Below are 22,177 nucleotides of genomic sequence, written 5' to 3'. Positions count from 1 at the left end.
GGAAACTCCGTATGTGTATGTAAATATAATGCCTCACCGTTCAAGAGCGATTAGAGTTGATGTGGTTAGGAGACAGGAGGTTACTCCCGCTCCTTCCAATAAATCTGACTCTCGGCAGCATTTGTGTCCTTCTCCTTGTTCTCATTCGTTACATAAATAAAGATTTTTAACTGGAATATTTTATTCATTGAGATCTAGGATGTGTTTTTTTAGTGTTCCCTTTATTTTTTTAACAGTATATATACACACAGTATATTGACAAAAGTATTAACTCACATTCCTTAACTCATTTATGAGCTTTAGTGACATCCCATTGCTAATCCACAGGATTCAATATGACATTGGTCAACCCTTGGCAGCTAGAACAGCTTCAACTCTTATGGGAAGGCTGTCCACAAGATTTAGGAATGTGTTTTTGGGGATATTAGACCATTCTTCCAGAAGCGCATTTGTGAAGTCACATACTGACTTTGGACAAGAAGACCTAGTACTGAATCACAGCTCTAATTCATCCCAAAGGTGTTCTATCGGGTTGAGGTCAGGACTCTCTCCATGTCTTTATGGACCTTGCTTTGTGCACTGGTGCACAGTCATGTTGGAAGAGCAAGGGGCCAGCTCCAAAAAAAGTTGGGAGCATGGAATTGTCCAAAATATCTTGGTATGCTAAAGCATTCAGAGTTCCTTTCACTGGAACTAAGAGGCCAAGCCCAGCTCCTGAAATACAACCCCACACCAATTGGAACACAGATTGGAACACCTGATTCCAATAATTTGGATGGGTGAGTGAATACATTTGGGAATGTAGTGTATGAGAAAGAGATGCATTTGTCAAATGGCGCATTTCCACACGGGCCTGCTTGGCGCGGTACGGTTCGATTTGCGACGGTTTGTGAGTGTTTCCATTAGTACCAGGTACAAGTTTGCAGATACCTTCAGGTACTTTTTTCGTACCTACTCGCTCGAGGTTCTAACCGTTCCAAAGCGGAAAACTTCTGTAACGTGGAGGAACAGCATGACACTGATTGGCCAGGGAGTGTCGTCACAGGTTGCGTCACAGGAGAGCGACACCTCCGCTATCGCCATCTCGTCCATTGTTGTACGGTGTTGTGGACGCATACAAATGATGTCACGACACTACAACCCGCGCGCCAACAGCGACTCCACCCACATTGTGGTGGTCCACCGTTGTAATGGAAATACAACGCGACCGTACCGCTCCGTTGCGAATCGATCCGTATCAAACCGTACCGCGCCAAGCAGGCCCGTGTGGAAATGCACCAAAAGTTCACTGGCTAAGCGATGTGCACTGAGAGAGATGTTTTATTACTGTTTTTTTCAATTGTTAAAACACAAAACTCTGTTGTCTGAACCAAATTCCCAGTGTCCTAAACCCATTTATTGAAATTGTCACCAATTTGGCAGAACCATAAGCACATTTTACCTAGTTAGTTACAACAGGTTCACCCGTTTGGCAGAACCTTAAGCACTTTGTTTGGTGTTGGTAGCACGTTACTCTAGCAACCGGTGTCTCAACACCATTTAGTAAGCAAGTTATGCCTTTTTGCATGTAGCATCTGATTACTGAACTGACAACTAAACACTCAAACACCAGTGGAAAAGTCACACTGTAGGCGAAGATGCTGAGGAAATCCCCACCTGACAGATAAAGGCTGCAAACACGGCACTTGCCTGTATAACTATGAGTGTGTGCATGTGTGTATTTACGTTGAATGTGGGTACATATGCAAATGCATCCTGTGTGTGTGTGTGTGGGTGTGCATGTGTATGTTGAATGCAATTGTGAAAGCATGCTGTGTGTGTATGGGTGTGCGCTAACCTCCTGTGGAATGTCCCAACTCAGCCGCTGAGGGGGAGGTAAAGAACGTTCCACTTCACCTCTGCAGTTTCCGTCTGTGTCATAGCCTAGCTGGAAAGCATCAGTGGCCAGAGTGAACTGAGAGAGAGAGATAGAGAGAGAAGGGGGGGGAAGAGTGTAACACTGCTGTGTTGGAGGCTGGACGCAAGTGCAACAGTCAATCGGTTTAGTGAACAAATCATCAATACCAACAACAGTACGTAAACATGAAACAAAGAAAACTACAATACAAAGAGACAGGAGCGAAGTGAAATACGGACATGTCTCGGGAAATACGGACGTTTGGTCACCCTACATTACCATCTTCCTGTACATCAGACCATGGTCCTCACGGGTAGGTCAGAGAATGTACACCACTGGGTGTAGACTAGATGTTCTAGATCAGGAGTGGCCAACCTGCAGCTCGCAAGCCGCATGCGGCTCTTTGCCTGGTTTCATGTGGCTCCCCAGCCGGTCCAAACTCTCACCTGCACTAACGGTCTGTGTCGTGGCCCAGTTACCTCATCAGCTCTGAGGGCGACACATTGCTACATCTTCGTGCTGCGCGGTTTGTTTACAAGCCTAGCGAGCCGTTAAAGCCTGGTTTATACTTTCGCGAGTGACCGTAGCGCATGACTCCGCCCACCTCGCGCGAACGGTGGAAGCGTTTATACTTTCCGCGTGCAGTGTTCTCCGAAACGATATGTGGTAGTATAAAGAAACACCCCTCAAAAACAGGGGAAGAAACATTTACCTGACCAATTTTAATGTTGCTTTGTGTTTCAGGTTTGAAAGTGCTGGAATTTAGGCAAAAATACTTGAAAATGCTTGAAATTGTAACTACTTCGTTTCACAACAAATGGCTGTCTGACTGAACAGTTCTCTTGTATTACGTTAACAAATACCAGCCTCTTGTAATTCCAGGACGAAACATGAGAGAACGTGAAGATGTTAAGATTGGGCGTTTTGAAAATAAACCACCATTAAATAATGTGATTAAAAGCGAATTATTTAGAGTATATGTATAAATATTTAACTTATTTAAGTTTATAGTGCTGGGAAATATTGAAATGGACCTTGAAAGTGACGTACAAGTGCTTGAATTCCACCTTGTAAAGGTGTATGAACCTTTCAAACACGACTTTGTTCATTGGGCTGAGGCGCGGCGTGCGCGAAGTTACAAAATTCGAGAGGTGCCCGACCTCGCGAATCGACTGCGAGCGATTACGTCATTTTCTCTGACAGGTTGGCCACCCCTGTTCTAGATATTCTAGATGTTTGACCTCTCACCTCCCACATATGAGCAACCGTAGGGGCATCGGCCCAGGAATGCTCCGCATTCAGACCCGTCTTCCCGTTCTTAAAGACCACCACTGAGAAGGACTTGTCAAACCACCTGAGGGAGGAAGGGGAAAGAGAGAGAGAGGTGTTCCTCCAGAAACAGACATATGTTCCCTTTCATGTGATAATACCCCTTCCATCTGTATTACAGTTTTTCCCAGTTGCGAAAACACAAAACTCTGTTGCCTTCTTGAATATGTAGGTTCACATGTGTCCGTGTTTATGTATATGTGTGTCCCTTTTCTCATCTGCTGCTTCTTTCTAATGTTTTTAGTTATTTAATGATTTATTTTAAATTGTTGACTTATTCTAATCCTTTTTAGTTTATTTAATCTCTTGTTGCCTATTCCCTTGTAAAGTGTCCTTGTGTGTCTTGAAAGGCGCTTATAAATAAAATTCTATTATTATTATTATTATTATTATTGTCTGAACCAAATTCTCAGTGTCACAACATGTTCACCCTTTTGTCAGAACCTTAAGCACTTTTCACCTATTAAAACACAATTTACAAACGTATTTTCACAAATTAAAACACATTTTGCACTGTGATGCACTTGGGTTGCATAATGGTAAGCACAGGTAGCAAAAGTGAAACTCAAATAAAGCACAAGTGTCTAACTTAAACACAGCCACTCTTAATTGATCACACATGTGGCTAATGATGTGAATAACCCCATATAAGCCAGTACAAAGAGGCCTGGTAGATATTTCACTATGGATAGAAACAGTCAGAGAGGCAGAGTAAGGGGAAGATGTGGAAGAGGAGGAAGAAGAAGAAGAAGGGGTGGGACGGCAAAAAGAACAATAATTTCAGATGAAATACGGGCAACCATCATTGACCATGTTCTTGGATGGATTGATGGATTGACTATGAGGGAAGCAGGACTTAGAGTTCAGCCCAACCTGAGTAGATTCACCGTGTCCACCATAGTTCGAACTTTCAGAGAGGAGAACAGGTAATTGCTTTATTCATTTCATATGTATGTTTACAGTATGACTCAATACAGATCTGTTGCATAAAAAGGTGTTTCATTCATTACATGAATTTCCTAGGCTTGTAGGATTTGTAGGCTTGGTGTTGCATGTAATATTTTGTAACGGCATATTTTGTAGAATCACAAGACTGCCACATCAAGGGGGGGAGGACGTCTATGTTGAACCCAAACCAAGAGACCCTCATTGTTGACATGGTCCGTCAGAACAATGCAATCACACTGCGTGAAATACAGCAGAGAATCATTGACGACCATGTCAACTTTGAAAGCATCAACAGTATAAGCCTTTCCACTATTGACCGTGTCCTAAAAAGCAACAGAATGTGGCTGAAGCAACTGTACAAAGTACCCTTTGACCGCAACTCAGATGGCGTCAAGGAGCAAAGATGACAGTATGTATAGGTAGGTGTTCAATACTGCAGTCTACACAAGTCAATCTTTCTTTTCCACTTACAAAGCTTTATCTATTTTTTTCATAGAGATAGTTTCAAATGGATTCCTCAGACTGTCCACATGAATATGAATATATTTATATGGATGAAGCTGGGTTCAGTCTTGCCAAAAGGAGGAGGAGAGGCTGGAACGTGATTGGCCAACGTGCCATTGTTGCAGTCCCTGGCCAGCGTGGTGGCAATGTCACGTTATGTGCTGCTATCAGAAATTTTGGCATTTTTGAGTCACCTTCGAGATTGTGTTGGGGCGTGAGCAGCAGGATCATGAACAGACAGGGCATTTTGTCTACGGGACAACTCACCGTGCCATCCAGGTCAGAGAGTGGTTCAGTATCAACCAAGATACCTCTATCTCAAACTGCATAGTCCAGACATAGAATCCAAGATGGCCACCAACCCAGTCCTTTGTTTGTTTGTGTCTTTTGCATGCGAGTTTGGATTTTAATATCTTATTGTTTTTAGTAGTGTTTTAGATTTTAAACTAATAGCTAAGTCGCAGAAGTGACAACTTGGCATTTTAGGTGAAAGAAGTGGAGTTGCAGCTTTCCTCAAGCTAAACAAAAGAATTACTGCTACTTACCTACAATCAATGTGTCTACACTATTTCTTGGAATTCCAAGATAAATGAACTGATCTATGTGTGCTTCCTGAAGACTTGAATCAGTTATCTAGCTAGCCTGCTGATTTATTGTGGATTACCGGATCTCTGGAATAATTTGAACATTAGGATCCGTTTGGATACTGGGTGTTATGCCCCATGATAAATCCGTTTAGACAACACAATGGATCCTGAACTCTACTATACAAGGCTATCCGAACACCACTACTTCTAATCCTGTGGATTTCTTTGTAGGCATCATGCATCTGTTTGTTTATTTATTTTTTATTTTGTGCCTTCATGGATCTTCTGATTTGAAATGGGTGAGTGATTACTCCTCTTCCCATATTACAAACTATACAAATCATCCAACTACTGATTGATTTTCTCATCATCAAGATATTCATCCTCTACATCAAGAAAGGCTCTACAGCTCCCAATTACAAGCAAACATTCTGTTATTTCTACAATCCATGAAAGCCCTGAATGATGTTTCTTTTGAGAGAAAAGTCTCCCTACGTTTTGCGACTAGAGACACTGGATGTAACATCAAATCATATTCTGGGCAAATAAATCTACACCAGCAGAGTTCAAAACAAGATCAGGACTTGGTTTGATGCACCTCAATGTGAGAAGTCTTCTTCCTAAAATGGACATGATAAAGCTCTGGGTTATCACTACAAATGTGGACATTTTGGTTATGTCAGAAACTTGGCTAAAGAAATCTATTTCTGACAATCTCATTGCTATTGATGGTTACAATGTGTTCAGATCAGATAGGGCAGGTAAAGGTGGTGGAGTTGTGATTTATGTTAATTCTAACTTAAGCAGCTCCAGGCTACAAACTATAACTAAAGCCAAACAGTTTGAACTACTCGCTGTTAAAGTGAATATATCTAAGAATAATCAGCTAATTGTAGTTGGCTGTTATAGACCACCATCAGCCACATTAGAAACCATCTCTTCACTTTCTGATGTTTTACATTCTTTTAATGAATCAGAATTTATACTTATGGGTGATTTGAATTGGGATTGGCTTTCATCTGCTTCTGATTGCATCAAGGAATTATGTGATACTTTGAATCTTACGCAATGTATTGATGTTCCAACTAGACTCAATTCAAAAGATCAAAGTAAGTCCACATTGCTAGATATTATTCTTACAAATGCACCTCATAAGTACTCATCAACTGCAGTATTTTGTAATGATGTTAGTGATCACTGTGCTATTGCCTGTGTACGAAACCTGAAATTAACTAAACATAAACCGCGCTATATTTTTAAGAGATATTTTAAAAGATTTGATGAACAAGCAAGATATTTACAACAGTGATATAGACAGAGTCAGTCTAATTCCTGATGTTGAATGTGCTTGGAAGTTTTTTTGCAATTCTTTCTTGGCTATTTGTAATAAATATGCCCCTATAAAGAAATGTAGGATTTCTGGGAAGAGTAATCCCTGGGTCACAGAATCACTTTCTACCTTGACGAAGGAAAGAAATATTGCATGGGCCAGGGCAAGATCTACTAACTCTAGTGCTGATTGGACTGCCTTCCGAGTTTTAAGAAATAAATGTACATTGCAAATTAGGAAATCTAAATCAGATTACTATTTAAAATCTATTTCAGAAAATCTAAATAATCCTACAAAGTTTTGGAAGCAGATAAAATCTTTATCAAGCTCCGATTCAAATTCACGCCTTCCTGAGCGTATTTTTTAGTTAACGCTAAAGAAATAACATCTAAAGTTGGTATAGTGAAGCATTTAAATGAGCACTTCATAACAACTAAACCCATCTCAAATACATTTACAGAAGAAAGGTCAAATTCTATAAATGTGACACAGCAAGCCAATCAAATCAGAGACGCTTTTGTTTTTAATCCTATTTCATAAATAGAGACTTGTAAAGCTTTGAAGTCCATTGACCATAAAAAGTCTTGTGGACCAGATAATCTGGATCCTTATTTTTTTAAACTAGCAGCTGATGTTATTGCTAAACCTATCGCTCATATTTTTAATCTGAGCCTTCAAACAAATACTGTTCCCAAAATTTGGAAAGCAGCATTTGTTCTCCCATTACTAAAGGGTGGGGACCCATCTGACTTAAACAATTATCGTCCTATTTCAAAGCTCTGTATCCTTGCTAAGATATTGGAATCCCAAGTAAATTCTCAATTGAAACATTTTGTGACTGAACACAACATTTTAAGTGAAACTCAATCTGGCTTTAGAGCTGGTCATAGCACCATCACAGCAGCTATGTTGGTAACAAATTATATTGTGAGGGCAGTGGATGAAAAGCAACATTGTGCAGCTCTATTTGTTGATCTATCTAAGGCATTTGATTCGGTTGACCATAAGGTATTTATACCTTAGAGAATACTGAAATAGAAAGAGTGTCATCCTATAAGTACCTGGGTATCTGGTTGGATGAAAAGCTTTCTTTTAGAATACATATTGAAAACCTAGTGAAAAAGTTAAAGATTATTCTGGGTTTTTACTATCGGAACAGGACTTTACGCAACTTAATGAATCCGCTCCTGCTGGATATGTTTACATCTGTAAACCACGTGACTCTGGCCGAGGAGAAGGTCTTGCGATATTTCACCGGAAGGACCGAAAAATCTCTCCGGTGTCTGCGCCTGTCTTCGCCTCCTTTGAGTCACTGGTCTGTCAACTTGCTGGTTCCACACCTACCATCATTGTGAACATCTACCGGTCTCCTAAAGGTAACAAAGACTTTCTTCAGGAATTCGCTGCGCTGCTAACTCATCTGATCACTCTCTCACCTGCTATTATAGTTATGGGCGATTTTAATATTCATATGGACAGCACTAACAATCCCCTCACCAAAGACTTTATATCATGTCTGGGGAGCTTCGGACTGGAACAATATATTGACGTTCCCACACACTGTAAAGGTTACGTTCTTGACCTCGTTTGCTGCTCTGGTGTCACTCCTTTTAACCATTCGGTTGAAGAGCTAGCTATATCTGACCACTCTCTCATCTCCTTTAATGTCAGTTTGCCTCTCTTCATCAAGAAGCTTCCCCGTCTCATCACCTTCCGTAATATTAAGGATATTGATTCTGTCTCTCTGTCCTCCAATATAATCTCCCACTTGGATTTCCAACAACAAATGGTCCCTGATGAACTAATGTCATCATATAACACTGGTCTTCAGGCCATTCTGGAATCTCTTGCCCCGTTGAAAACGCGTATGGTTCACTTCTCACGCTCAGCCCCATGGTTTACACCTGAGCTTCATCTCTTGAAAACCAAGGGACGACAATATGAGCGATTGTTTCGCAAAACTGGTTTATCCGTTCATAAGGACATGTATAAGGACCATATGCTTCACTATAAGGACTCACTATCACAGGCTAAATCGGACTTCTATACTGGATTAATTAATTCTATGAATGGAGACACTAGATCATTGTATGCATTTTATAAAAAAACTGTGCAAGCTCCGGACTCTCTTCCATCGTATCTCTGTTCTACTTCTTTCTGCAATTCTCTTATGTCATTTTTCAATGAAAAAATTAAGAAGATTTACAAGTTTTTCGAATCTCCATCTACTACATTGACTATCCCTAATTATTTTAATTTTTCCTTACTTTCTTCTACATCCTTCTCAGCTTTCTCTCTTCCTCCTACCTCAGAACTCTATGATCTCATTACTAAGGCTAAGCCATCTACCTGCTCACTGGACCCTCTTCCCACTAAACTGGTAAAATCCTGTCTTTCTTCCCTGCTTCCTCTTATTACTGCAATCATTCACTCTTCTCTCACAACTGGGACTGTACCAGCGGCTTTGAAAACTGCAGCTATCAACCCAATTTAAAAAAAGCCTGGTGCTGATCCTACCGATTTTAATAACCTATGCCCTATCTCCAATCTCCCATTCATTTAAAAAATACTTGAGAAAGTTGTAACAGCTCAGCTTCACTCCTATCTGTCACACAATGATCTTTATGAAAAATTTCAGTCTGGTTTCCGTTCCTCTCACAGCACAGAAACAGCACTTGTTAAAGTCACCAATGATCTACTCTGCACAGCTGATTCCGGTCAAATTTCTATTCTTATTCTTTTAGATCTGAGCGCTGCTTTCGATACTGTCTGTCACTCCACTCTTCTTCATAGACTGTCCTCCATCGGCATAACTGACACACCGTTACAATGGTTCAAATCATATCTGTCAAACCGCACACAGTTTATTCAGCTCAAAACCTTCACTTCTCAACCTTCTCCTGTAATTTCTGGTGTGCCTCAGGGTTCTGTCCTAGGCCCCCTTCTTTTCATAATCTATCTTCTTCCCCTTGGTAACATCTTCCGTAAATATCATATCAACTTTCACTGTTACGCGGATGACACACAGCTCTATTTCTCAAGTAAGCCTACTTCCAATCTTCCTCTGCCCTTCCTTACAGATTGTTTAGCTGAAATAAAAACATGGCTCTCTCTCAATTTCCTCAAATTAAATGGTGATAAAACTGAGGTTTTACTTGTTGGCACTAAATCCAATCTATCCAAAGCTAACAGTTTTTCTTTCACCATTGATAATTGTTCTGTCTCTCCCTCTGCTCAGGTAAAGAGTTTGGGTGTCATCCTGGATAGTACCTTATCACTTCAGTCACATATCAACAATATTACCAGATCTGCTTACTTTCACCTTAGAAATATCAATCGTTTAAGGCCTTCTCTTTCCTCCCACACTACTGCTATTCTGGTCCACAGCCTTGTTACATCCCGCATAGATTATTGTAATTCCCTTCTTTTGGTCTACCACATAAATCACTTCACAAACTTTAACTGGTTCAAAATTCAGCTGCACGTATCATTACAAGAACTCCCTCTTCTCACCACATCACTCCTGTCTTACAACAGCTGCACTGGCTCCCGGTTAGGCAACGCATCATCTACAAAATTTTACTTCTTACTTTCAAAGCTATTCATAACATTGCACCTCCGTATATAACAGATCTCATCAACATTACCACTCACTCACGATCTCTGAGATCGTCTACCTCCACTCACCTGTCTGTTCCCGCTGTCCGCTTAAGCACCATGGGGGGCAGGGCTTTTAGTAACTCTGCTCCTAGGCTATGGAATGTCTTACCACCCGATTTAAGAAACTCTGACTCTATTACATATTTTAAGTCAGGTCTGAAAACGTACTTGTTTAGAGTTGCTTTTAATGTATGATTCTGATCTTCTGTCTATTTTTTCCATTATTTTAATTTATTTGTATCTTTTCTCTGTCTTAATTCTTATTATTGTTATTATGTAAGGTGACCTTGAGTGTCAGAAAGGCGCCATCAAATAAAATGTATTATTATTATTATTTTATCCCTAAGTGACACACAGGACACTTCCTGGATGCAGTCAGGTGACAGTTGTGAATTTGTTTGTACATGTGACCTCATCAGCCCCGTCGACAGGGGGGGACAACCGGGTCTGTTGTCCCGGGCCCCAGCGCCAGGGGGGCCCATCCATGAGCCCAGCAATTTATTTTTATTTAAAGTCTATAGTTTTAAATAATCTTGAAATCTTTCATTACTATGAATTTCTGTACTCAAAATAAGCTCAATGGCTAAAATATATGTTTTTTTTTTTTTTTTTTTAACCTATCTGCATATTTTCCATTAAGTGCATACACCCCCACCTCCCACTGAAAAATGGTTTGATCCAGCACCGACTGTAGCCGGCTGGTACCCGCCCAACAGCGGGAAACACAGAGGTGGATAGTTAAAGTAAACAGAAATCTGGAGCGCAGAAAAGAAAGGAAAAACATTTACCTGACGAATTTTAATGTTGCATTGTGTTCCAGGTTTGAAAAGTGCTGGGATTTGGGCTAAAGTACTTGAAAATGCTTGAAATTGTAACTACTTCGTTTCACAACAAATAGCTGTCTGACTGAACAGTTCCTGTATTACGTTAACAAATATGAGCCTCTTGTAATTCCAGGACAAAACATGAGAGAACGTGAAGACGTTAAGATTGGGTGTTTTGAAAATAAACAACCATTAAATAATGTGATAAAAAGTGAATTATTTCGAATCATTTCGAGTATATGTATAGATATTTAACTTAATTAAAAAATGTTTTTAAAAAAAGTTTAACGTGCTGGGAAATATTGAAATGCCGCGACGCGTCAAGTATAAACCAGTAAGCTGTCAGAAACAGCTTTTATGTGTGGCTATATTATATACTGCTACAGAGGAAATTCAAATGATGTAAGCGGGGGGGGGGGCACATGAAACTTTCTTGTCCTGGGCCCCAGCAAGACTGTCAACGGGCCTGGACCTCATTTCCAAAATGCAAAATGGTGGTGTGCTTGATTGACACAATACACAAAATCTGCTCATTTTTAAAATGCCTGATTTTGTTTATAAAGGTATAACATGTCCTATATTACATATATTCTGTTTTGACCCAATTTCTTGAACAAAATTATGAAAAAGAAGTTAGGAAAAGGTTCTTGTGACATATGTCACATGGGGATTTTAACCTTCAGAGAGTTATGTAAGATGCCATGTGACATATATGTCACAATAAGAAAAATGCTAATAAGATAATCAATTAATTCAATTGTTTTCAATCAGTATTTTCTGATGTTCAATTCAAGGCATATTTAAACAAATATAAACCTAAAATAAAATTAATTTCAGATAAATTTAGTATTAAAATGTATTATTAAATAATTATTGCATAACAGTATATCGCTCCATGGTTTTATGTGACATTTAACACAAATAAGACTTTTACTGTATGTTGACCGTATTTCAACATAATTTTAATGATTTGTAGTATGAATTCCAATAAGCGATACAGTGTTCAGGATTTACTCAATATTATCACTGGAGATGACAGTGAGTTTGAGGGATGTGAAGAGAGCTCAGATGAAGACCCTGAAGAACCACAACCACAATTACATCTCACACACACACACACACACACACACACACACACACACACACACACACACAGTCACACAGTCACACTGACACACACACACAGACACAGTCCCACACACAGACACAGTCCCACACACAGTCCCACACACACACACACAGTCACACACACACACACACACACACACACACACACACACACACACACACACACACACACACACACACAGTCACACACACACAGTCACACAGACAGACACAGTCATACACACACACAGTCACACACAGTCCCACACACAGACACAGTCACACAGACACACACAGTCACACACAGACACAGTCTCACACACACAGATGCTGACACACACAGACAGTCACGCACACACACAGTCACACACAGACACAGTCTCACACACACAGATGCTGACACACACAGACAGTCACGCACAGACACAGTCACACACAGCATCTCTCTCTCTCTCACACACACACACACACACAGCATCTCTCTCTCACACACACACACACACACACAGTCACACACACACACACATACACAGCATCTCTCTCACGCACACACACACACACACACACACACACATACACACACATAATATGATGTAATTTTATACGGTTTGCACAGTTTTTATATGTTAACAAATACATTTGAAAAAGAATATTGTTAGTTTTAACCAGCAGTGTTGTTATAAATGCAAATAAAAGGGAAAATCTGATTTACTAAGAAAAAACTCAACTCAACAAATCAACTTGATGTATTTTCAGACTAGGAATAAATATACCACAAAGACCCGATGTGACATATTTGTAACATTACAGATGTTTGATACTAAAAGGTAAAATCTCAAAAACAAATTCAGAAATGTGTTCCTTGTGGTCCATTCAGTCTGTTTTCCATCCCACATAATTTTCCATTAGGGTGATCTGGGTCTGGGATCTTATGGGTTAAGTGTGTTAGATTGTGGGGACATATATACATATATATATATATATATATATATATATATATATATATATATATATATATATATATATGCATGCTGACTCCACTGTACTTCGCTGTTTGGATTCGGTTTATCATAGTGCCTACGTTTTATATCTAACTCATTTAGTCGAACACATTGTGTACTTTATGAACTTGTTTCTTGGCCTTCCCTAACACTAAGAAGAAAATGACACTGGTATAATTTTATTTATAAAGCCTTACTGGGTATACTCCCTTTTTTTTTATACTCCCTTTTTATCTGTGTACATTTTTGTCATGAGTTAGGAGCACCTATGACACTCGTTCGTCTAAGAGATGGCTCCTTGAAGTACCTAGAGTTAACTCAGAATTGGGGAAAACAGCCTTTTCATATTATGCTCCCTGGTCTTGGAATAATCTGCAGAAAGCCTTACAGATGGACAATGCTGTTTCTTTAAAGGACTTTAAACTCCTAATAAAGAACAGTATAACAGAAAAATGCAACTGTTACATATAAGCATGACCCTGTGTTGTATTATGTTTGATTATACCACAGTTAGTTCCGACCCTACAATGTGATTGGCTGAGAGGCGATCTAGGAGTGCCGATATTACATGTTATAGCACTGTAACCGAAGCTCTCCATGTATTACTCCGCCACAAACAGGTAACCTAGCAACGAAGCAGCGTTTACAAGCCAAACAGCGCAACTACAAACAAGCAGCAACATTATCAAAATGAATTACAGGGAGTTCGTTAAATCTATTGGCTTCGAAAGCATTTGTTTCGATCTGAAACTGGAGGATGAAGCTATAAATGACCAGCCTGATTCCTCCAATGAGCCAAGGTTTGTCACGCTTACAAACAATGATTTGGATGAGCTGGAAATTCAGAGAAACGAAGTTAATACCGTAAAACAAACGTCCTGGGCTCTTAATATATTTACATCCTGGTTAAAAAGCAATGACATTGCAGTCGATTTTAGTATTATCAACAAAAATGAAATGAATCAGCTTTTACGCCGTTTTTATGGATCCGTCAGAAACGTGAAGGGAGAGTTATATGGCATCAGCTGCTTCGTTGGTTTAAGAGCTGGACTGAACAGATACCTGAACGAACATCCGATCAGCCGTGGATGGACAATAATTGTTGTACTTTATTTTTAATAAATTCAACTTTATCAATAGTTGTTTTTGTGTATATTTACCTCTATAATATTTATTGGGTAAGGCTGTTCCAGTGTTGTGTAAGTTTAGCAGCGAGCCATTGAATGGAACTATTTTAACTGGCGGAGTATTTTACCAAACAGGTCGTATTTTCTCATCCTCTTTTACTCAAAATCTTTCAATAAACAGCGATAATGGAACTGTGGTATAATCGCAATAATACACTCGAGGTTCGTGCTATAACGGGTAATATCGGCACTGCTGTGCTGATCTACGGCACTCGGCCTGCGGCCTCGTGCCTACGACCGCAGCACAGCAGTGCCGATATTACCCGTTATAGCACTCCCTCTCGTGTATTATTGCGTCAATCTACTGTTATTATTTGAATGTCTTGTTGTTCTAAATTTTGTAACTGTAAACGTTGGGCTGTCTTGGCCAGGTCTTCCTTGAAAAAGAGATTTTAATCTCAAGGGACCTCCTGGTTAAATAAAGGTAAAAAAATAATAAATAATAAAAAAAAAAGATTTCCTAAATCTTTTTCTTCCACCATACTCCCCTTTCCTCAACCCAACAAAGGAGTTCTTCTCTTGATGGCGTTGGAAGGTCTATGACCGGCAACCCTACACCAGGGAAAATCTCTTGTAGGGCATGGAACTGGCCTGTAATGACATAGGTGTGGATGCATGCCAAGCATGGATCCGGCTTACTAGAAGTTATTTTCCACACTGCCTGGCCAGGGAGAATGTGGCCTGTGATGTTGATGAAGTCCTGACCCAGCACGTCGACATATTGCTGCAGTAGAGTAGATACTGTATGCACATCTGTTGTAATGTATTTATTTCTTTGTATATATTTTTATTCATTGTTGCTAAGCTAACTCAAGGCTTGGACCACATTGTTTGGTTTTGAGCACTGCTTGAACTGTTCTGAGGCAATAGTTTGGTTTTGCAGGAAGAGTCAGAGGTTTTGACAATTTAGTGTGTGAATTGGGTTTTGTGTTTACAGTTTGGAGAAACAAATGCATGGTTTCAGGAAATGTCTTGGCAACTGAGAAAAACTGTAATTTGGTATTAAAAATGTAAATAGAATTTTTATAGAATGTTAGATAAATAGAACGTTTATAGGACATGGGGATATCGCAAGATTTGTGAACCTAGCATGACCAGATTGCACATCAGACTCCATCTCCATGTGCAGAGCTTCTGGAAGCTGTCACGGTAACAGCCCCTGATCCCTCCCCGTGGGTGTGTCTATTCATGTTATTCGTTGCACCTCTCTTGTTATGTCGTGATATGCTGCACTTGTGTCTTGTTTGTGTATTTAGGTGTGTATAAGTGTGCTGTCTACCTTTATCCTTTCTTGTTTTTGTTTAGTGTAGTGTGCTTTAGTGTGTGTAAAAATAGATGAAACATTGCTCTGTTCGCCTCAGCATCATTCCTGAATCCTTTCGGGATGGTAGTGCTTACCACAGGACGTCCACTCATGCTTCAGCCACTCAAACCTCAATGCCGCTTTGTGGTTTTCCATCTCTGCTCTGTCTAGATCGTGCCTGTCTCGCATGAAGAAGCTTCCTCATTGTTTCTCATTTGATAATTACCTAATGTTATGTTAGCTGCATAAGAGTATGAAAGGGGTAGAACAGCATTTAAAGGAAGACTCCCCTGCCCTGCTGAGGAATCCACACATGGGCTCTCCCTATAGTCACTCTGGTTGATGGGGGGATGGTGTCTGTTGAGCATTTGGCAAGGGTAGACTTGTCAAAACCATATCATTTTCAAATTTGAGCAAAAAAACGTTTGCTTGTTTTTAAGCATTTCGCCTAAAAATGGCATCTGACCTTTTAGCACACCAGATGCCAGTGGGTTCTGAGGTTCAAAAAGTGTCAAAACCTCTAGGATGCCCCATTGAGAGTAGCAGGCAAGGAAAGAAACAATATTTGGGTAAACATGGGAAAGCATTTTATGCAGAATTCATTCCTCTTCAATCTGCCAATGACATACTGTGTTACACATTGGCATAAAAGCAGCTCCTAGCAGCTGCTTTTATGGGTCAGGTCAGGACGATACTCCCCCCTACACTGCACAGTCTGCAGTTTGCACACCACCCAAGCCGTTGCACAGAGGATATGCCTGCCACAACCTGAGTTTCTCTGCCTCCTGGAAAGCCCTGTAAACCCTGCAGCACCATCACCATGTTGACACTGATGGCCTGCAGCTGTGTGCTCAGGCAGCTGACCAACAAATTGCACTGCCACAGAATCTCAGGACAGCAAGTGCAGCCAAATTCACTCTAAATTATCATTACTCTGGGAAGTTCTCACATAGCCTCCCACATTTTGTGTGATTTCTCCTCATCCCTCCTGATGTTCCTCTCAATCTTCAGGCAGAAGGTTCTGCTGCATCTGTTAATTGTTCAATGTTGGTCTAACGTTTGTCTAAATGTCTGATATTGATTGATGTGTCTGATAACTTCAGGGGGTTAAATACTTTTGCAATACATGGCACATCTAAATAAAACATTTTTATTTTATAGTGACATCTCTCAGCTATTCAATAAAGGGGAAAGTCCATGTCATGCTCACCTATCATAGCATTTGCCATGCAAGAGGGACTTGGCATAGCGGTCCAGGCTTCCTATTGGGTCATCTCCCATCATGCCTTCCTGCTGGTCGTCAAGAGTGATGAAGAAAGCAGCTTTCTCAATGCAGTCAAGCGATCGCCTGTTTGGCCCACGACTGAAGTACTGCTTCCGCACACGGGCCCATGGATCCCTGACCACAACCGCGACATACACAGTTTCACATCCCATACAGTGAAAAAACATCTGTAAAGTCAATGATAACAGAAAATATCTTCCCTTATTGCACTTCAGAGAGTTGCTGATTGCATTTACAGTGGGGAAAATAAGTATTTAGTCAGTCACCAATTGTGCAAGTTCTCCCACTTAAAAAGATGAAAGAGGCCGGTAATTGACATCATAGGTAGACCTCAATCAACTATGAGAGACAAAATGTGAAAAAAAATTTGAGAAAATCATTTTGTCTGACTTTTAAAGAATTTATTTGCAAATAATGGTGGAAAATAAGTATTTGATCAATAACAAAAGTTCATCTCAATACTTTGTTGTATATCCTCTGTTGGCAATGACAGAGGTCAAACGTTTTCTGTAAGTCTTCACAAGGTTGGCACACACTGTTGCTGGTATGTTGGCCCATTCCTCCATGCAGATCTCCTCTAGAGCTGTGATGTTTTGGGACTGTCGGCAGGCAACACAGACTTTTAACTCCCTCCAAAGGTTTTCGATGGGGTTGAGATCGGGAGACTGGCTAGGCCACTCCAGGACTTTGAAATGTTTCTTACGAAGCCACTCCTTTGTTGCCCTGGCAGTGTGCTTGGGATCATTGTCATGCTGAAAGACCCAGCCATGTTTCATCTTCATTGCCCTTGCTGATGGAAGGAGGTTTGCACCCAAAATCTCACAATACATGGCCCCATTCATTCTTTCATGTACACGGACCAGTCGTCCTGGTCCCTTTGCAGAGAAACAGCCCCAAAGCATGATGTTGCCACCCCCATGCTTCACAGTTGGTATGGTGTTCTTTGGATGCAACTCAGCATTCACCGTCCTCCAAACACGACGAGTTGTGTTTTTACCAAATAGTTCTACTTTGGTTTCATCTGACATTCTCCCAATACTCTTCTGAAACATCCAAATGCTCTCTAGCAAACTTCAGACGTGCCTGGATATGGACTGGCTTAAGCAGGGGGACACGTCTGGCACTGCAAGATCTGAGTCCCTGGCGTCGTAGTGTGTTGCTGATGGTAGCCTTTGTAACGTTGGTCCCAGCTTTCTGCAGGTCATTCACTAGATCCCCCCTTGTGGTTCTGGGATTTTTCCTCACCGTTCTTGTGATCATTTTGACCCCACGGGCTGAGATCTTCCGTGGAGCCCCAGCTCGAGGGAGATTAGTAGTGGTCTTGCAGGTCTTCCATTTTCTGATTATTGCTCCCACAGTAGATTTCTTCACACCAAGCTGCTTGCCTATTGCAGATTCAGTCTTCCCAGCCTGGTGCAGGTCTACAATTCGGTTTCTGGTGTCCTCCGACAGCTCTTTCGTCTTCACCATAGTGGAGTTTGTAGTGTGACTGTTTGAGGTTGTGGGCAGGTGTCTTTTATACTGTTAACGACTTCAAACAGGTGCCATTCATACAGGTAATGAGTGGGGGAAAGAAGAGCCTCTTAAAAAAGAAGTTACAGGTCTGTGACAGCCAGAAATCTTGCTTGTTTGTAGGTGACCAAATACTTATTTTCCACCATTATTTGCAAATAAATTCTTTAAAAGTCAGACAAAATGATTTTCTCAATTTTTTTTCACATTTTGTCTCTCATAGTTGAGGTCTACCTATGATGTCAATTACAGGCCTCTCTCATCTTTTGAAGTGGGAGAACTTGCACAATTGGTGACTGAAATACTTATTTTCCCCACTGTACATAAATTAATTGTACCAATTGTGTAGCCACTGAAGACTGATGTTGTGTTCACTGTGTTTAGAGTTTTGAAAATGTGACTACAAATTGGACAACGCATGTAAGCAGTCGTAAAAAAATTCCCCACTTCTTCCACAGCAATGGTGTGGGGAACGTCTCAGCTCCAGTAACATGCGTACTAGACTAACTGGGAATTCAGACCCTTTCCAGTGTCTCCCAATGTAGAAATTCTTAGTGAAACAGATAATTTGTTTTCCAATGTAGTGTGTGTAGTGTAGTGTAGTGTAGACATGGCATGCTAAAAATGCAAAGAGCTTACTGAGCTAACAGAAATATAATTAAACATATAGATGCTCAATATTTTGAGAGATACATTCTGATTAAAACAGAATTTTAAGTCCTAAAAAGTATAAAGACACACTCCTGCACTCGCATTCTCACACACACACACAGACACGCACACAGACACATGCACAGACACACACCTGTTGCCCGCAGTAAGAGCTCCCAGCTTCTCCTCTCCTGGCTGTGGGGGTGAGGGATCGTCTAGGATCCTCTGGACCTGGTACTGTATCTCTCTGGGGGAGAGAAGGCGGCCGGCACGATACACCCACAGCCTGAAATACCGGCCCCTGTGGTACAGAGCCACATACTCACTGTCCTGCCAGTGCTGCAACACATCTGGGGAAGGGGGATAAGGATTAAAAACAAATTAATAAAGGGGTTACACGGCTCATAGAAGTGTGTACATATGTGTATGTGTGTATACATGTGTATGTGAGTGTGAGTGTGAGTGTGTGCATGCTGTAACCTGTCTCCTCTCCAGGAGTGCGTGTTGTGTTGAACATGCGTTCACACTGGGCTGCACACAGTGGTATAACAGTACCAGGGACACGACTCTAAAGGGCAAGAGAATGCAAGACAGGAGAGAGACAGACACACACAGAGACAGATAGAGAGAGGAGAGAGACAAACACACAGAGACAGAAAGAGGAGAGAGACCAAAACGGACACACGCGCACACACACACACACACACAGAAGAAAGACGAAGACAGACAGAGGGAGAGACAGACACACACATACAGACAGAGAGAGAGGAGAGAGACGGACACACACACACACACACAGGGAGAGCATGAACAAGAGAGGAAAATATTAGTTGAGGCAGGACACCTGGAGTCCTTCAGTCTCTCTAAGCACTTGGTTCAGTTCAACAACTCTTTATTGGCATGAATGTAATAAAATACACTGTTGCCAAAGCAGTTAACAAAAAACATGTAGGTATTAATATAAAAGACAGTATTATAGACAGCATCATAGACACAATTGTAGGTTAGAATATAACACTAGTAAGTTATTACTAATCAAGAAAAGAAAAAGGAAATATGAGCCAAAACGATTTCTAAATATGTAATAATAATCATTAGTCTGCTTGTCCTCACTAATATGTACAGCAGTTTCTAATGTGTAGTCTCGATTTAGGGTCAAATAGTTGTTGTGTAGTTTCAGTCCAATAGGTGATATAATTTTGTGTTTGGTTGGTGATACAGTGGGGAAAATAAGTATTTAGTCAGTCACCAATTGTGCAAGTTCTCCCACTTAAAAAGATGAGAGAGGCCTGTAATTGACATCATAGGTAGACCTCAACTATGAGAGACAAAATGTGAAAAAAAATTAAGAAAATCATTTTGTCTGACTTTTAAAGAATTTATTTGCAAATAATGGTGGAAAATAAGTATTTGGTCACCTACAAACAAGCAAGATTTCTGGCTGTCACAGACCTGTAAATTCTTTTTTAAGAGGCTCCTCTTTCCCCCACTCATTACCTGTATTAATGGCACCTGTTTGAAGTCGTTAACAGTATAATAGACACCTGCTCACAACCTCAAACAGTCACACTCCAAACTCCACTATGGTGAAGACGAAAGAGCTGTCGGAGGACACCAGAAACCGAATTGTAGACCTGCACCAGGCTGGGAAGACTGAATCTGCAATAGGCAAGCAGCTTGGTGTGAAGAAATCTACTGTGGGAGCAATAATCAGAAAATGGAAGACCTACAAGACCACTACTAATCTCCCTCGATCTGGGGCTCCACGCAAGATCTCAGCCCGTGGGGTCAAAATGATCACAAGAACGGTGAGGGAAAATCCCAGAACCACAAGGGGGGATCTAGTGAATGACCTGCGGAAAGCTGGGACCAACGTTACAAAGGCTACCATCAGCAACACACTACGACGCCAGGGACTCAGATCTTGCAGTGCCAGATGTGTCCCCCTGCTTAAGCCAGTCCATATCCAGGCACGTCTGAAGTTTGCTAGTGAGCATTTGGATGTTCCAGAAGAGTATTGGGAGAATACCATATGGTCAGATGAAACCAAAGTAGAACTATTTGGTAAAAACACAACTCGTCGTGTTTGGAGGACAGTGAATGCTGAGTTGCATCCAAAGAACACCATACCAACTGTGAAGCATGGGGGTGGCAACATCATGCTTTGGGGCGGTTTCTCTGCAAAGGGACCAGGACGACTGGTACGTGTACATGAAAGAATGAATGGGGCCATGTATTGTGAGATTTTGGGTGCAAACCTCCTTCCATCAGCAAGGGCAATGAAGATGAAACGTGGCTAAGTCTTTCAGCATGACAATGATCCCAAGCACACTGCTAGGGCAACAAAGGAGTGGCTTCGTAAGAAACATTTCAAAGTCCTGGAGTGGCCTAGCCAGTCTCCCGATCTCAACCCCATCGAAAACCTTTGGAGGGAGTTAAAAGTCCGTGTTGCCCGCCGACAGCCCCAAAACATCACTGCTCTAGAGGAGATCTGCATGGAGGAATGGGCCAACATACCAGCAACAGTGTGTGCCAACCTTGTGAAGACTTACAGAAAACGTTTGACCTCTGTCATTGCCAACAGAGGATATACAACAAAGTATTGAGATGAACTTTTGTTATTGACCAAATACTTATTTTCCACCATTATTTGCAAATAAATTCTTTAAAAGTCAGACAAAATGATTTTCTCAATTTTTTTTTCACATTTTGTCTCTCATAGTTGAAGTCTACCTATGATGTCAATTACCGGCCTCTCTCATCTTTTTAAGTGGGAGAACTTGCACAATTGGTGACTGACTAAATACTTATTTTCCCCACTGTAATTTGATTGGGTCTGATGTTTTGAGTGAGAGTGGCTGTGGACAGGCTGTGATGGTGTTTGGTTTTAGGTCACTGAGACTCAGGACCATCTGACTGAGGGGACTCCTCTCCATGTTCAGTTCCTGACAAAGCACTCTCTCTCTAAGCACTCTATCTCTATGCTTTCTCTCTGAGCTCTCTCTCTAAGCACTCTCTCTGTATGTCAGGGCTGGCTCAGATGCCACTCCTT

At 40.9% G+C, this 22,177-nt stretch overlaps 1 protein-coding gene across 2 annotated transcripts in view; it reads right to left on the bottom strand.

Moving 5' to 3' along the window:
• Positions 1-22,177, bottom strand: part of cpt1a2b (carnitine palmitoyltransferase 1A2b) — a 60,745-nt gene that overhangs the window by 23,209 nt on the left and 15,359 nt on the right. For both annotated transcript variants that reach the window (XM_076996321.1, XM_076996324.1), the window contains exons 9-13: positions 19,606-19,693; positions 19,280-19,475; positions 16,888-17,076; positions 3,146-3,251; positions 1,838-1,954 (exon numbers count right to left, since the gene is read on the bottom strand). In XM_076996321.1, the coding sequence (XP_076852436.1) occupies positions 1,838-1,954; positions 3,146-3,251; positions 16,888-17,076; positions 19,280-19,475; positions 19,606-19,693 (696 nt within the window). The remainder of the gene's footprint in view (positions 1-1,837; positions 1,955-3,145; positions 3,252-16,887; positions 17,077-19,279; positions 19,476-19,605; positions 19,694-22,177) is intronic.

This window comes from Brachyhypopomus gauderio, chromosome 2 (assembly GCF_052324685.1).
Source record: "Brachyhypopomus gauderio isolate BG-103 chromosome 2, BGAUD_0.2, whole genome shotgun sequence".
Taxonomy (NCBI): Eukaryota; Metazoa; Chordata; class Actinopteri; order Gymnotiformes; family Hypopomidae; genus Brachyhypopomus; species Brachyhypopomus gauderio.
This window is presented reverse-complemented; position numbering and strand designations above follow the sequence as displayed.